Genomic DNA, 16912 nt, shown 5'->3' with positions numbered 1-16912 from the left:
AGTGAATTCAGTTTTTTACTGTGTATTGACCAATATCTACATCAAAAATATTTTGAGTTTGTCAAAATTTTAGTTGACAAATATTGGATTCAACCCCAAGGGTGCCGTTAATATTAACGTATAGCAACAACTATAAAAAACACTTAATAGAAGGGAATATAGAAGTCTAGGCATCTACAAGGCTTAAGACCTGTCATTGGCTGGTTTGAGTGGCCATTTAACACGCTGTGAAAAATTCATAACTCTGCCTTTATTTGAACATCTCTATGGCTTCGATTTTTCCATCCGTTGATGTTTGTCAAGTTATAGAGCTAAAACGTTTATTGATACAAGTGAGATTCATCTGATTGAATTATTTAAGTGAAATATAATAGGTAGATGGCTTGACAAACATCAACAGATAGAAGAATTGAAGGAATATAGAAGTTTAATATGGGCAAAATTATGATTGTTATACAGTGTGTAAAGTGGCCACGCTTACCAGCCGATGACAGGTCATAGGCATTGTAGATGCCTAGACTTGTATATTTTTTTCTCTAAAAAGTTCTTCATCTCTGTTATAATACGATCATATTTTTATCTAAAACGTAAGATTGATAACCTTACTTTCATTCAACATTAATGATTCAGATACACTATAATCCGAGTATGCACCACTGTTTGCGAATATGGAAATAATGATAAAATATTTAATCCGATTGCTAAATATTTAATCGAAAATCATTGAGATATAATATAAAGAGATAACACTCCATACAAATCCAACCTAAAAAGTCGTCCCCAAAGGAGAGAGATTGACCAGCGGGGGGAACAAGTGTCGTCATGTTATATCACGTTGACTTTGACAAGCAAAACAAGTAGTACATTAAAAAGCGCGGACTGTTTACATCGGTCTACTGTAAGTTCTGTTCAGTATGTCACTCTCTTCCACATACGCGTCATCTTTGTTTATTGTCTCACTATACGCCCGACTAACTGAACAGGACAGAGATAGAAAATATAAGTACTGATAACATATTAATAAGACATTAAAATAGCTATTTCCAACAAGTATTAATTAAGATAAAAACATTGTTTACCGGTGAAAGGTTATATCTACTATCGCTTTTTTTTATCTTTTCCCGATCGATTTGTGTAGTATCTTAGCGTACATATAGGAATTTCAGTACATGCAAAGAGAAAAGTAGCCGGGGAATGCTCGCCACAGATTAAAGTCCGTTCTATCAAACATATGCCAATTGGCCGCAGGTTGAGGAAACTTATTTTGTGCGCTCGTGTTTATTCTAGTTACCTTTATGTTACTCTACTTACCGGGTTCGTCGTGACCGACTTCGCCAGTCACGACTAGTCTAAAGATGTCGGTAATGACGATACCCGGTCACTGGTAAAAAATATAAATAAAAGCGTGAATAACGAAATACAGAAATATTTTCTTGAAAATTAAAATTAAGATTCACTAAGCAATGTCAGAAGAAAAATTCATTTTATATTGGTTCGGAATTAAAATGAGCTACAACATGATTCTACGATCTAATTTGTAGGTTTGTAAAATTTTCTAAGTGATTTAATTCCTCTTTTTATTTACAGGAATGCGCCAAGAACAGGATATATTTGTGCGACTAATCGATTCTGTCACAAAACAGGTAAGACAATTGTTTTCAAATTATTTAAACTGTCTTTTGCACATTGATTTATCATGATAATCATTTTACTAGGACGTAGTATTTTATTAATCAAAACATAACTGGTTGTTGAATTTAATATTTATTTATTTTCTTTCTTTTTATAACCACATATTCATTTCCATGATTCCATTATCATTTTAAATTTATCATGTCTGTAACTAAATACGTACAATTTATATTTTATTACTTTTTATGGTATTTTTTTATTAAAAAAAATTATTCCTTTTTTTACTATTGTATCACATGTATTTAATATTTATTTGAACTTACTACTCGTATATGTATTTTTTCTTTTTAATTATTAAAGTTTATCTTAAGCAAATCCTAAAAAATCATAATAAGTTCGTGAATGAAAAAAAAAAACAATTTAAATTAACAAATTAATACAGGTTTGATAGTCACTAACGTTGGACCAACATATTTTTTGCGCGAAAAGCAAATAATTAAGAAAATTCAAATTTTATTTTAATTTTGCGTCATCGTTCAATAGCTTCGAGGATAGGTTTTTTCAAAGATTTTTTCAAATCGGAAATAAGCCAAATCTTTGTGGGTAGTTTTTTTATCATCGGAGGTAGTGAATTTTATTACCGATGACAATCTGCCACGTGTCAGTCACGTGCCACACACGTGACCTCCCCACCCGCCAGCGGTCCAATGAGCGCTCAGCTGATTGTGTTTTGTTTTCCTCCTGATTCACAATACATCCCTTGTTTGGAAATATTATGGAATAGGTAATGATATTTAAACAGTCATCTAAAGCGATTGGGGTGCTTTTGTTAGTTCGTATAGAGATGTTGAGCGAAATAAATTTACGGATTTTTACTGTAACTTATTTTGAATGTGATTGATACTACTATCAAGTTGACTTATAAACCCTTTTACACCTAAATTAATTCTTAAGGATAAAACAAATATTAATTATTATGTGTGCACTAAATGAATTACGTGTATTTGCAAAATTTTGGGTATTTTTAATGTTTTTTTGTCTTTTTTTGAAATTATTTAACATTCATTTTTTTTAAACAATGGGATTAAAACTAATAATCAATCGACAAAATTAATTTAAATGTGTAGTTATCTTACAATATATGAGGGTATTAGAAGCAAACATACAAATCTCCAGCAAAAACATAAAATTATTTATCGATGCCAAAATAAACTTTACATAAAAACCAACCTACCTAAATAATAGCGAAATTAAAAACCATCTTTTAATCTTGCAAAAACAGATTTCAATTGTACTACTTGACGCAGAAAACTAAGCATTTTTCATTGAGTTAGTAAAGCATAATTAGAAATCTAACAAATTTTTTCAAAGTTTTTCGCAAATATCTAAGTAACGCCTTTAATGGAAATTTCTTAGTTTGCTTCTACTACTCTCATCTGTTAGTTAAAGTAATTTAATTTCATTTTATTAAAATTGGTTTAAAACTTGCTTTACTTATCAATTATAAGGACTACAGGAATTCGCTCTAAAAAATAAAAAGGTTAGCTGTCAAAGTAAAAAACAATATTTTCTGTGTAATCCTGTTTACCAACGTATACAAAAAAAAACAAGGAACGTACTAAAGGGTTCCAGTAATTGAAAAAAAACTTGCTGCTTTTGAATTTTTGTGGGCACAAGTAAAAAAAAATTGAATTTAGGGGATATTTTAATGAACGAAGAAGACTTTTTTCCCGTAAATTTTCGGCGACCTCAATGGTGCATAGATATATTTTGTTGTATACTAAAATTATTAATATACCAACGATATGTTTACATACTACTGATTTTCTCGAACTAAACGGTTTGAGTAGGTAGGAAGGAATAGCCTTAAGGCAATATGCCCGCCCTTATGCATTTGTATGTTAACTGTATATGTAAATAAAGTGTTTAAATAAATTAATAAATAATTTGCCTACGTTCTATAAGGAGCACGTAAAGGGAAAAAATATATGAACAAGAATATTCTTGCACAAGTTTGAAAGGAATAAAACTTTTTCGCAACACAGTTCTTTATAAAAATATAATTTAAATACAGCATGGCATAGGTCAAGAAATAAATAGTATTGATTTTATTTATACCAGATGGAATCGAATCCATAACCTGCGTTCGCAAAACAATCGTCTTTTTCATTATGCTCGGACACGATCATAAGTGTCAAAAATCCTGTAAAATATCGTTTTAAATGAATTAATACACAGTATATAAGCAACGAATAGACGTCAAAAATGATATTTTTCTTTCTTAAAAATTGTTGGTCGTAAAAGATTCAAGTAAGGCTGTAAGATCGCAAAGGAGGCGGGGTGGGTAGAAGGAGAGTCGTGTAAAGTTAAGCTTGCTGAAGATGTGAGAAGAAGAAGAGGAAATGCCTTTGAGTTAATTATTTGGTAGCCATAAATCCCTGTTAATTGGGTATAGCACAGTCGCGGTTCACGGGACGCTTATGGCCTCCGAGTTTCTTAGCCCATAGGCGTAGAATATACAATATACACTACGCACATCTGTAGCACAATAAATTAAATTATTTTTCTCTGTGGCCGGACATATAAAAAATTCAGTTCAGGGTGTGAAATAAAATCCTCAGAGTAATAATGCACCGGTCATACCGACAAAATCATTTTAGGATTATCAATCACTAAGTTAGCCATAGTCAAATAGGTGCCTAGATTTTCACAATATATCTTTTGGGGTGATACTTTGTAATTTATACAGGATCACCAAAAATGGCAGAATGGCTTTTTCCAATCCCTGGAAAAAAAAATACGCTGTGTATTATTAACACTATTCCGTCCATATTTAAACAACCGCATTTTTCCGATTCATCTTTCTGTTGATTTTTTAGAAGCTAACACGCCGAAATTTCAATTGATGTGGGTGAGATCTGTCTGACTGTATTATTTCACAGGCAATACCTTAAACCACCTAACAACTTTTATACATCCATCATTAGCAAAAAGGCAACTTTTTGTCAAAAATCACAAAATGAGTTAAATGTGAGGTAATGTTCTACAAGAAATCCCGAACAATTTGAAATACCTTTACAGTAGTATTGCAATTAACAGTAAAAACATAAAGTGTTTTTAAAGTTTTTAAAGCAATAAATAACACAATATCTAGATATTCATAACCAAAAACTCAACGTAGATATGACACACACAGGTTTTATGCTAAAAAAACAATGGACAAACTATGTTTTAACTTCTGATTAATTACGGTTTTTTAATAGAAGTAGATAAATACTGTGTCATATTTCAAAATACGACTTTTGCAAATAACTGCCTTTTTGCTAATGTCAGCAGAACACTCCTTGGACTAGTTGGCTATGTTTTCATACAAGAACTGGATTCCATACTCAATGGAATCAATCAAATTTGTATAGACATTTTTTGGATTTTACCTTAGCATAACCATTGAGTCGACAATCCTCGTCCAGGACACTGAATCTATTACTGTAAGAGTGAAGTGATGTTTTGGAAAAAACTTAAAACCCACTTGTCCTCTAAATCATTTGAATAAATCCTTTGCAAGTAATGACAAAGTACATTGTTTTTCTTAAAATACAAATTAAAACAGTTGAAATTATTTTTATTTTACTATTTTATCACTTTTTACAGCGCCCTTGAGGTATTACGCTTCATAAGTCATCCATAATAATAATTGAACATACACAAATAAGTTTAATCTTCATTCCACCCGGACACTGCTCATATTTTTCGCTGTACATTCGCACCGATTTAGAAACATTATTTAATTTGAAAATTAAGAAACGCTTTTGTTTTTAACTAATTATTTAATATTTTCTTACCTGCTGGATTCGAAAGCTTCCTTATCTGAATGAAATTTAGTTATTGATAATATCCCTTTTTTTTAAACTGTGCCTACTAAATATTAAATCCAAGCATATGGAGATATTAAGTCAAGTTTTTGTATCATGCAGTATTTTATTTTTGTGAAGGTGTGTGTTGAGGGATAAGGGGGGTTGAAATTAAATTATTTTAACCTATTACAATAGAGATGAAGAACATTTTAAAGAAGGTAGTATAGAAGTCTAGGCATCTACAGGGCTAATGACCTGTCAATGGCTGGTTTAAGTGGCCACTTTACACACTGTGTAACATTCACCATTTTGCCCATATTTAAACATCCATATTCCTTCAATTCTTTTATCTGTTGATATTTGTGAAGTTAAAGAGCTGAAACGATTATTTATGCGGAAGAGATTTTTTTAAATGTTCTTCATCTCTGTTGTAATATGTTAATATAAACAGCTCCCCAGGGAGTTGAATCCATTTCTTGTCTGGACAAACTCAAAATATTGTTGATTAAATTTTTTGTTCCTTTATTTCTAAAACTCACTAGTCATAATTGGATAGTGTTATGGAAAAATGTGTCAAACCACGAAATCAAAAAAAAGTAGTTAGTGTCAGAATCGTAATTCATATGGGATATTTTTAATTTGAAAAAATATTTGACAAGTCTTATTTTACAAATTCTCTGTGATAAAAAAATTGTAATTTTACAGAATTAATTAAATAATGTGTCAAATTCATCGCGTGCCGCCTTTCTCTCCAAGGAAAGAGTAAGCCATGAGAAGGCTTCTTGTTAGACTAACTGCGACGAAGGGTTATGCCGTACACGTAAATTTCCTTTTACGGCTTTAGATGTGTAGGGACTCTTCTTTCATACAGGCCATAACGATGAATATACACTCTCACCCCCTCCACATTCCCCCCCCCCTTTAACCACCCTGCTACTAACTGCCCCGTGAAACTAACAGGCGGCGTTTGTCTATGTTTCGGTTAATATGAACACATTGTGATCTTCCGTGGTGATCAAAATAACGGGTGATTCTATATTTCAATGTATCAACCCTTATTTTTATACTTATATGACCAAAAATCTACAGGAAGATAATATTGTTGTACATTATCTCATCATTTTTTATTCACGTACGGACTTAAGTTTTTGAGCTCTGATTAAAAAAAAACGGTTTAGTACCACGTAGACAGTGGCCTTTTATACAAAAAATAGACAAAGATGTATAAGAACCAATGTATCAATAATATAATTATAGCAATCACAAGGTAGTCTTTTTTAGTGTGGTATTTCGTTTCGTTTTTTATTTATTTAAATCTTCAAATACAAAGGATAAGTACTTAGAGGGACTTATTGTTAAAAGTAATATATTCCAGCCAACAAAATAACAGATTGTACAAGAAGAAGAGATTGGTCAAAATTTTGTACTAAAAAAAAAATCAATATATACCAAAAGATAGGTACATACATAAAATTAAAAAATCTAATTTCTTTTAAAAAATCGCTGTTTTTTAATTGGGAGATAAGGCTTGCGCATATTAACTTAAATAAAATAAAAAATGTACACTACGAGATACATGTTAAATTATGAGGGATGTGGGATCAGATAGTGTGTTTAGAAGGAGAGAGAAAAAAAACCAAGGAAAGAAAAAGGGATATAAATTTATATTTAAGATTTAAAAAAAAAACAGTAAAACTCAGGGAGTTCAGGATTCTGGAGATATGTTATAATGTTTCTGGCGTTTTTTTGAAGGTGGCTAGAGAAGGTGTATTTTTTATATGAAGAGGTAGCAAAGTCTAGCAGCTTGGACGGAAAAGGAATAGCTGAAAATGATGTGCTATGCCGAGGAGTGGAAAGTGTTCTCTCCTGAGAAGAGCAAAGCGAAAGACGATGATCAGGAAGGTAAATGAAATTCTCCGCAAGATAATTTGGAGATCAAGGATGGTGAAGAATATTATAAAGAAGTAAGAGAGATTTTATGTATTTTTTGCCTAAATATGCATTATTGTATCTACTTTTAAAGCATATATCATGTACAAAAGTACATTTTAACGTATAGTGACACAATCAGGAATGATTTGTGACTGAACTAAAAAAAAACAGTTATGGAAAGTAAAATTTAGAAATAATATCAAAATGAAAATAAAACAACTTTGTTTTCAACTACTTGCTTATTTTTTTAATAGATCGCTCTCGAAGCTACACAAGCTTTATCCAAGCTTACAAGGTATTCATTACTAATATTCGTTTATACCTTGATAAGAAACCTTGTGAAGCTTCAAAATCGGTCAGTAAAAAAATATATACATAAATAATGATCCTGTTGACTTACAAAAGTCAGTATGATGTTATATTATTATCAATTAATAATAAAAAACAAACAAACCCTCACACCGTATCCCCAAAAGGGTAGGCAGAGAGGATAGAAGACCGTATTACTCTGTCTTCACTATGTACGATAGGTTATGTTGCGATCCGTGCATTATCTTTTTAAGACTGATATAAGCCTTTCGATGAAATTAAAAAAGGAGGTTCTGCGTTGTTTGGAAATGTAAAACGAATGGACGACAAAAAACGACTTAAAGGAATAATCGACATATGTGCATGATATGATGTATGAATATAGAGAAAGTGAGATCTGCTTGCAAAGACAGAGTGATATAATAATGAACATAATGGTTTATTAACATAACAATTCTTAAAATTCACTTCATTTTTGTGGAAACTGATTTCTCTGAATTGTACATAGTTCGTCAAATTAGTTAATAGGTACATTTTTACTGTTAATGTCTTGTTTTAAAATGAGGTTAGTTGAGAAAAAAGGTTTTTCAATTTAAACGTGCCATTGCAGTATTTTTTTCAATTACGTAAAACAAGTGACAGTATGATTTTAAAGTGATAACAAACGATCACATAATATCACAAGTTTACCCCGCGCTATAAAACCTCCATAAATCTACGTGCAGACCTGGCAGCTTATGGCTCCTGTAATATTTGTTACGTTTAACATAAATTCTCTTCAGCAATATATTATCCTTACTCCCTCGTACAGGGCTTTGGTGTAAAATGATGCCCCGGTACTAAAACTCATAATAAAGTATAACAACGTTCAACGTAGGCAAGTCTAAATAAACAATGCTATTGTGTTAGCGAGAGTTTCACAGCGTTTAGGCGATGCTCTGCTTTCTGTTGGAAATGCATGAACTCTTTACAATTTTCAGGATAAGGAATGGGTATTAAGGACGAATTATTTTTTAAAGGTATCTCTAAAGATATGCTACACTGTTTAACCCTTCCGGATCTAAAGTGCTGTCTAGGGTTCCCCAGGTAGCATTTTTTAATAATTACTTTTATGTTAATCATTATATTGATTTCCATTTTTGCATAATCCTACCTCATAATGTTGAAAATGTATCGAAATCAATAAAACATTCTGCCAAATTCTTTCAAAAATAATTGTCTTTGTTTATCCATCGTGTAAACAGCAAATTTTACAATTCATTCACTCTACAGTTTAATTATCTTCGATAAATTGGTCAGTTCGCAAGTGTGCTTCTTGCTATTTGGTCGCTTATTTCCAGCAATAATGCATTCTACCTCCCAACTCCCCGCTGTGCTTTTCCGTCAGTGTTATTCAACGTGTAGCAGCAAGAGAAGCAATGAATTTTTTTAATACTACCATGACAATCAAACTAACTTTTTTTCCAAAATGTATTTATAGCACTTTATTTGGGGTATTTCTGGTACCCCCTAAAGAACTCGAGTATTTTGTTCACGTTTAGGGTCGAAAAGGTATATGTATATATTTATATTTATATATCTATATTATACCTCTTTAAAATAAAAAAATAATTCGTAACATTATTCTGTGGCTTGAATTTAAACGGGCCAATATCGTGAATATAAATTTATAGGAAAATAATACATAATATTAAATTTTTTAGCCACTGTAGACATTAAGTTTTATTGATAGTTAACAATTTGAACTATGTTTATATGGGTCCAGATGTATTTTTTAAATATTTTAATGGGAGTTGCATTAATTTTTACCTTGTTTATAATATACAAGGCTAATATTTCAAAAAAGGATTTTTCTGCAATTATATTACACTATCAAAATTTATTTAAACTGTTGGGATTGGGAAAGCTATACTAAAGTAGGCCAAATCAGGAACTTCTCAGCATTTGCTCATTGCTCATGGGTCCAGACGGATAACTAATACAGTTTTGTATGTGAAATAGAACCGTGAACAAGTGTTTTCGACTTAATGGCTCAGGTGAAGATCCTAGAAAAGGTAATCGAATGTAATTAATCCCGCCTAGTGGTTGGCGTATTTACCTACAATAATTGAAGTCTCTAGTTCGATTCCTGACAGACTCGATGAAAACTTTGTTTTAAAAATTATTCTTGAATTCTTTTTTTTACTGACCCTAAACTGGCACTTGAAGCGTTAGACTGATTACCTTAATTTTACGTAACAGGTTATCGAGATACGCCACATCTGGTTTAAAAATTCAGTGACCTTTACACAACCGCACCGGGTGCGGATAGGGAAGTAATGTCAATTTTTCTTTTATTTATTTACTGAAGCGTAAGTCTGATCACATTATATTCAAGTAACATGTATAAATCATACTGATTTTTATATTCATTAATTTTATATTTTTTATTTATTATGAGAATTTTTCGTTTCTTTTTACAATATACATAAGAGGTAAAACAGAATATTCAAAAAACAAAAAATAATTACACACAAAGTAAGAATAGTAAACTAAAAATCCCAGCCATGGCCTGTTCGTGGGTAAACAAGAATAGTTTATGATTTTTCTTCTCCTATAGTAAAAAGGCGGTATAATATTTTTGTATAATATAGGAGAAAAAAAAAATTGTAAAATATTAGCAGGTACTTTTTTTGTTTTATTGTAATTTAAATAGGAAATAAAGAATATAAAAAAACATAAAAATATTCCTTATTATTAAAGGGCAACAAATTACATCATAGACAAAAAATGTTAATATAAAGATATAACTTTTCTTGCGGTGCCTTGTCAGGTCCCCCGGATGTTGGCGATCACTACAGCGAAAGCATCTTGATCCTGCGCTGCGCCGCAGCCAGGATAACTGCTTATTGGATAAATTTACTCGCCATGGTGATTCCTGGGAAAAGATGACCAGTGTTTTCCCGTTGCCTTCTCTGGTAGATTTTTTGTCGGGGCTACCTTTCCTTAGCTGGTTGGCTCTGGTTTGGAGGCGCCAGAAACTCGCCTTTAATCCCCTCGTTATCTGCTGTGATCACCCCGTTATGAGTGTGATCCCATTGCCCAGGGTCCACGACGTTGACGCTAACGAGTTGGACTAGTCAGTAGTGTTGCCGGTGGAATTCAACTAAGCGTTTGCAACATTTTATAGAATCACACCCTCCAGCTAGATGTGACTCACTGCGACCCTACAGATAGATATAACTAAATAGTTTGAATTCAGGATAGTGCGTGTTTTTTAAAAGAGGGTTTATACTTACCAATGTGATGCTCTATGCACCATCGTGTGCGGATAGGGATATGATGATGATGATAAGTTACCACACATAAAAATGACGTGAAAAATGAGAAGATTCTTTAAATTACTATTTTATCATGTTAACAGTATTTAAAAAACATTTTTCTTCGGTTAACTATACCCACAATCATAATAAATGTTATACGATTTTTGATAAAGTGTTATGTCCGTAATTAATGCTTAGTGTGTCCGTTGTACTCGGGTTATATCGGTATAGCAAAGCTATAATATTACGTCATTATAGTTAATGATATCAGCATTAGATAGTAGCTGATTATGAATAGTGCAGAGAGGCAGTTGTGCGATAATTACTCGAATTTACAGACTATTTTAACACAATATTAGTTAACAAATATTATTTTCGCGTTGAAATTCAATTTCTTTTTCTTTTTCACGTATCACGTATCGGTTTCCCTGACGTTAATCTCTAAGCATTCAGTACCAAAAATCTTCATAAATTATACAGTTGACACTATGTACAAAATAATTTTTAGTATACAAATTTACTTAGAAGAAAAAATCAATGAATTTGAAATGAATAACATTCAGATACCAAAATAATAAAAAAAAAATCATAAACTCCACGCAAGTCATGGTAACAAAAGTTTTGTTTTCAAAGGAATTAACTACGTATTTTTTTCAATATACGCCGAATAGGCATTTTTAAGGACATATTTATACAAAGAAAATTATTATAAAGGAAAGTAGAAAGACACAATGGTATAAAGTAAATTTAGTGGGAGTGGAAGCGGGAGAGAGGTGTTAATAATTTAATCTGATTCAGTGATCGTTGGAAAAAAGACAACTTGTTACCAAAGAAATCAAGACTGGTATTTATAATTGGCAGACTTAAGAATTCTAGGCATAGGTGAATGAAAACCATAGTTAGTTCTATGGTTATCGGTATGAAAGAGTATGTTTTGTCTAAGGTTGGGATATTTAATTCTATTGTGCTCGTATCAGTTCAGGCGTATCAAAAAGTGAGTTGAGAATTTTAAATAGGACTAGAAGTTCGGATTTATTTACACATTGTAATTTATTTCATGTAATTGTAATTTACCATCGAAATAAAAGATGAGTGATAGGTACTTCAATCTACAAATTCGTAATAACCAGTTACTGGTTTCATTGCTTTCGCGACATCTTCGAGACTGATATCTTTATTATAAAATTAAGTTTATATGCACAACAGTAAGATGCACAAATTATGTAAAAGTAATCGAATTTAACTATGTTTTTCGAATTTGTAGATTCAGGTATTTATTATTCCTTTTCCACACCTAATGGTGCATACGGTACTGCATTAGTACCTACACCAATCGCAGCGTATATTGATCATTTTTATTATATGAAGGTAAGATGATAAGTCTTACGCGTCAAGTTCCAGTACAGGGAATATGAATAATTCTAGGGAAAAAAATATTCTTATAAATAAATATTTTATTTAAATCCTGTTGGGAATCGACCGCGAGACCTTTTGCATGATAGCCAAATGCGCTGACCAATTAATTTACTTCTGGAATAAGCATTACCCGTTTTTTGTACAGATATTTTTTTTTTCTTAGTTTACGTCTAAAAAAATGTCATATTAAAATATGTTTAATTAAATAAATAAACAAATGAAATATAATAAAAATCCTACAAAGACATGGCCCGTATGTAAATATACATTTTATTTTCAATTTCAATAAAGGTTACAGAGAGAATATGATGGATGTCAAAAAATAAAAATTGGTTCTAATATTATGAATTATTTGTTTTGTTGCAAACATGGCAAACTCTACTTGAATATTACAAAGTTGGCAATCTTCAAAGATAAATTTGTTATTTCAGTATTGTTTCTTGACATAATCATGATTATTTCATCACTAATTACATATAAAATATTAACTGGCTTGAATCAAAATTTCAACATAAAAAAAGTATTAGCTATTTTTGTTATAGTTTTTTTGTAATAGGCTCAAAATAAAGAAATACGGATTTTGCCGGGTTTTCAACTATTTTTACTATTACTCCTATATGTAAAGTGAAAAAATACTGCAATAATATCTGACTTAGCAATATTATATACAATTAGGAAATATTTTTTAAGCATACCCTTTCATGCAATATTCCCATACAAAATGTCCCAGTGTTTGCTCATCTTCTTAGGCGATATATTTTAAATTTATGATTCCGTCTATCCAATAATGCGAGGCGTATCTCTTTAGCGGGCGTATGCGACTTTTGTATAGCTGGGATTTTAGATTATCTGACATGGTCCCGCCACGTGGCCACGTGGATTTTGTTTGCAGAGTGATAAATGCAGGCGATACTTATGCAAATATAGGGGCTCGTGAATTTAATCGATTTCTAAATAAGTAATTACCTAATACCCATACATACATGTACAGGTACAGACATAAAATATGTAGAAACCCGGAAATTTAAACTCACAAACGTCTACATTGAATACAAGTTATGATTTATACAAATGTAAGTCAAGATTGTTGTTTTAAAGGACTGGACTCTACTATGGATAGCAGAATTGAGATGAAAATATTGAAGTTTTGAAATTTACAGTGCTCATAGCCCGCCATCTTTTAAACACACTCTGGCTAGATCTGGTGGCTTCAAAAAATAATTTCTAGGCTTTTAAAAAGTTTTTTAATCGTTTCGGCGAATTGATCATGTCCAATCAATTTAATCCCAGTCAGTAAAGAATTTAATTCCCACTTTTCTCAATTCAATGAAATGCATATTGTTTAGTTCTGGGTTACTTTCTTTCAGCGCAACGATGCTAAGGCTACTAGATTAAAGAAAGCTCCTTCAGGCAGCTTTTCTCGTTTTTTTATTTTTATGTAGGCATGTATGTGGGCGCCGCCATGGAGACTTTTGTCCTCAGATGCGGTGTGCAGTATGTGGTGGGCAAGCTGTATATTAACCATTTTGTCTATATTCGAGTATCCATATTTCTTAAAATTTTCCGAGAATCCATTTTTAAAAAGTAAAGGATCTTAAACCCTTGTGTATGTCGTGTTGGGATATGATTCGTTGTCAGATTACTGTGATCTACTATTATTTAATTACAGTAATTTGGAACTAGCTTTTACCCGTGGTTTCGCTCACGTGGTCTTGGGGAGAAATTATTTAGGTAATTAATTGGTTGTGTCTTTTATCAATAAGAGTTTTTTGTATATCAGTAAAAAAATTTTGAATGGGATGATATATTTTATCTGAATTAAGAGTCCTTGGTCTTCCAAAGATATACGAAGAGTTATTCGTTAATTTATGGTGACGTAGCATCGTAATTGTGTTCAACAATCCAAATTCATACTATGAAACCAAAACGACAAGCAAACCTTACTAACCACAAATAAAGCGAGTCAACTTCAGAAATTTAAAGAACTATTTTTTTTATTTATTTATTTATTCATATTTTTCTTTTGCAGACTATAATTAATAATAAAAATAATGTGACCTCACTGGGGTTTCCCGAGCCGAGGACACTTAACAATATACTTTTTTGAAATGTTTTTACATTTGAGAATAAACAAAGAAGACTAACTTAAAAAACAGAGATAATTAACAAAATATTCAGACAGTTTAAAAAACTAGGTATTTATGTACATTTTTATTATTTATATTACAAAACACACAATGAAAATAACAAAAACCCAACATAAGCTATACACTTGTGGAGCAGTTGATTCAATATTGGTTTGGGCGAATGAGAAAATCCATTTTATTTCTACCTAGCTCTACTATCCATTTTTTTACTGCCTTATTAAACATTTTCTCGTTAATGACTGTTTTAATAGATAGTGAAAGAAGTTTAAAGATTTTAATTGAATAATACTCAAAATCCCTTTGTCCGAAAGTGGTATTAGTTTGTATTTGTTTAAGTTGTCTTTGTGTTGTCTTTGAATTAATTTCAAATACATCCTTTTTGACATCCCACCTTACCGCCTACTCATTTTCAAATAATGTTTCTGATTGTGTATATATATATATTTTTTATCGGCCTCGTGGTGTAGTAGTCAGCGCGTTTGCTTGCCATTCAAGAAGTCTCGGGTTCGATCCCCGACGTGGTTGACATAATATATTTATTTCAAAAAGGCGTTTTTACACTAGAATATTTCATAGTCCCTGGACAGGTACCTGAAGCGTACTGATCATCTTACCTTCATGTAACAAAAATGATCGAGATACATTGCGATTGGTATACCAATACAGTGCCATATGCAGCATTATGTGCGTTAAAAGAATGATGGTGGTATTTTTTTATTGTATTTTTTTTTTGGTTCTGGATGAAAAATAAGTACACTTTTGTATTTCTCACCTCTTCGGCTAATCTTACACAAAAAAAATATGTCATTTGGTCCCTTCGTTGAGACGTGAAGAAAATACATACAAATAAACAAACACGCTTTCGTATTTATAATATTAGTATGGATATTGATATGTGTATGGATGACTTATTCATGTCATTATTATCATATGATTTGTGATTCAGATTACTTCAATGAGATTTATTTGTCACTGAATTTTCAATAGTAAAAATAATTTACAATCAATAAATTCGATGATTGAACCTCGCATTTTGGTTCAGAGGCTGTCAGAAAAGAGAACATAGAACACTCGCTCTTGCGTTTTTGTTTTATAATGTTTTTACAGCGCCCTCTGTAGACCGGTCTCGCAGATGTTAAGGCGCAGTATGCAATTAAACATTTGAATTCACTTAAAACATTGAACATTATTATTTGACAGTTTAACCCACTGAATTTAAAAAACCTAATCAGCGATTATATCGCTCGCGTTGTCAGTCAGTTGAAGTTTTATTTCTGAACAATCAAAACCACGGCAAATATAATGAATAGGGAATCAAAACAGGTTTTCAGTCGTTAGGTACTTTATAAACAATATCTTATTTAAAAATAGAGCGTGTATTTATTTAAAACATTACTATTGTTAATTTTGACAGGCTGGTCAAAATAAATAGACATTAATTTTCTTTTGGTATATTTTTTTTATACAAAAATGTTCGAAAGTTTTGACGTACTGCCTTTATACATGACCAAAATATCTAACAAACGTCTCTCGACCAGATTATCCTTTGAAAATAATTCGGAGCTGAAGGCACAATGGAACGTGTTCTCGGAAAATAAAATGATGCTGAAACCAAATATTACCATTTTACCTTTATCTAGGGATCATCATTTTTATATGAATAGAGATCAGTTAATTCCAAGTCAAAACATACCAAATCGTCAAGAGTATAAAATGAAGTTAACGACAAATCTATCAAATGATGATAAGGGGCGGAAACCTTTGCCTTATAGTTTTTACTACAAGAGACCAGGTGGGAATTTAAAAAACAAAAAAAATACAGTAAAATAAAATGATAGAAAAATTCGGCCAAGTATTTTTTTTTCCATAATAATTTTAAATTATAATAAGACCACTTTTTGGTTTATTTTAAATTCAACTGTTTTAAAACATATTTTTGTACTAATACATATAAATCTGCATTCTGTAAATGTTCACAATAAATAAAACTAAATTGTATGCAACTGTTTTCAAATACTTTTATTTGTATAATAGGCGTGTATTCGTGAAGAGTTAACTTAAAGTTTAAATGGCAGATTTCAATCAGCTTGATAAGACTATAGAAACATTGAATAAATTGAAAAATAAATTGAATTTGTTTATGTTATGATCAGAAGTAAGCGTAGACATATTTATTTTGAAGTAGATAATTGCTTTTTAAATTCTTACTTTAACAAGAAAAATAGCGAATACTGTTAAAGTAGTTCAGATAGCAAATTTTCAAAATCCAAACCATTTTTTACGAATTTCGCTATTTATAAATAAATTTTTCATTCAATCT

General features: G+C 31.2%; 1 protein-coding gene across 1 annotated transcript in view; it reads left to right on the top strand.

Annotated features, from left to right (window-relative positions):
• Positions 1 to 16912, top strand: part of LOC148283339 (transcription factor collier-like) — a 71258-nt gene that overhangs the window by 36999 nt on the left and 17347 nt on the right. Inside the window, exon 5 of the mRNA XM_088223662.1 lies at positions 1588 to 1643. Within this exon, the coding sequence (XP_088079788.1) occupies positions 1588 to 1643 (56 nt within the window). The remainder of the gene's footprint in view (positions 1 to 1587; positions 1644 to 16912) is intronic.

The sequence above is a fragment of the Micrasema longulum genome, unplaced genomic scaffold, assembly GCF_059751315.1.
Source record: "Micrasema longulum isolate JH-2025_06_02 unplaced genomic scaffold, ASM5975131v1 h1tg000247l, whole genome shotgun sequence".
Classification (NCBI taxonomy): domain Eukaryota; kingdom Metazoa; phylum Arthropoda; class Insecta; order Trichoptera; family Brachycentridae; genus Micrasema; species Micrasema longulum.
This window is presented reverse-complemented; position numbering and strand designations above follow the sequence as displayed.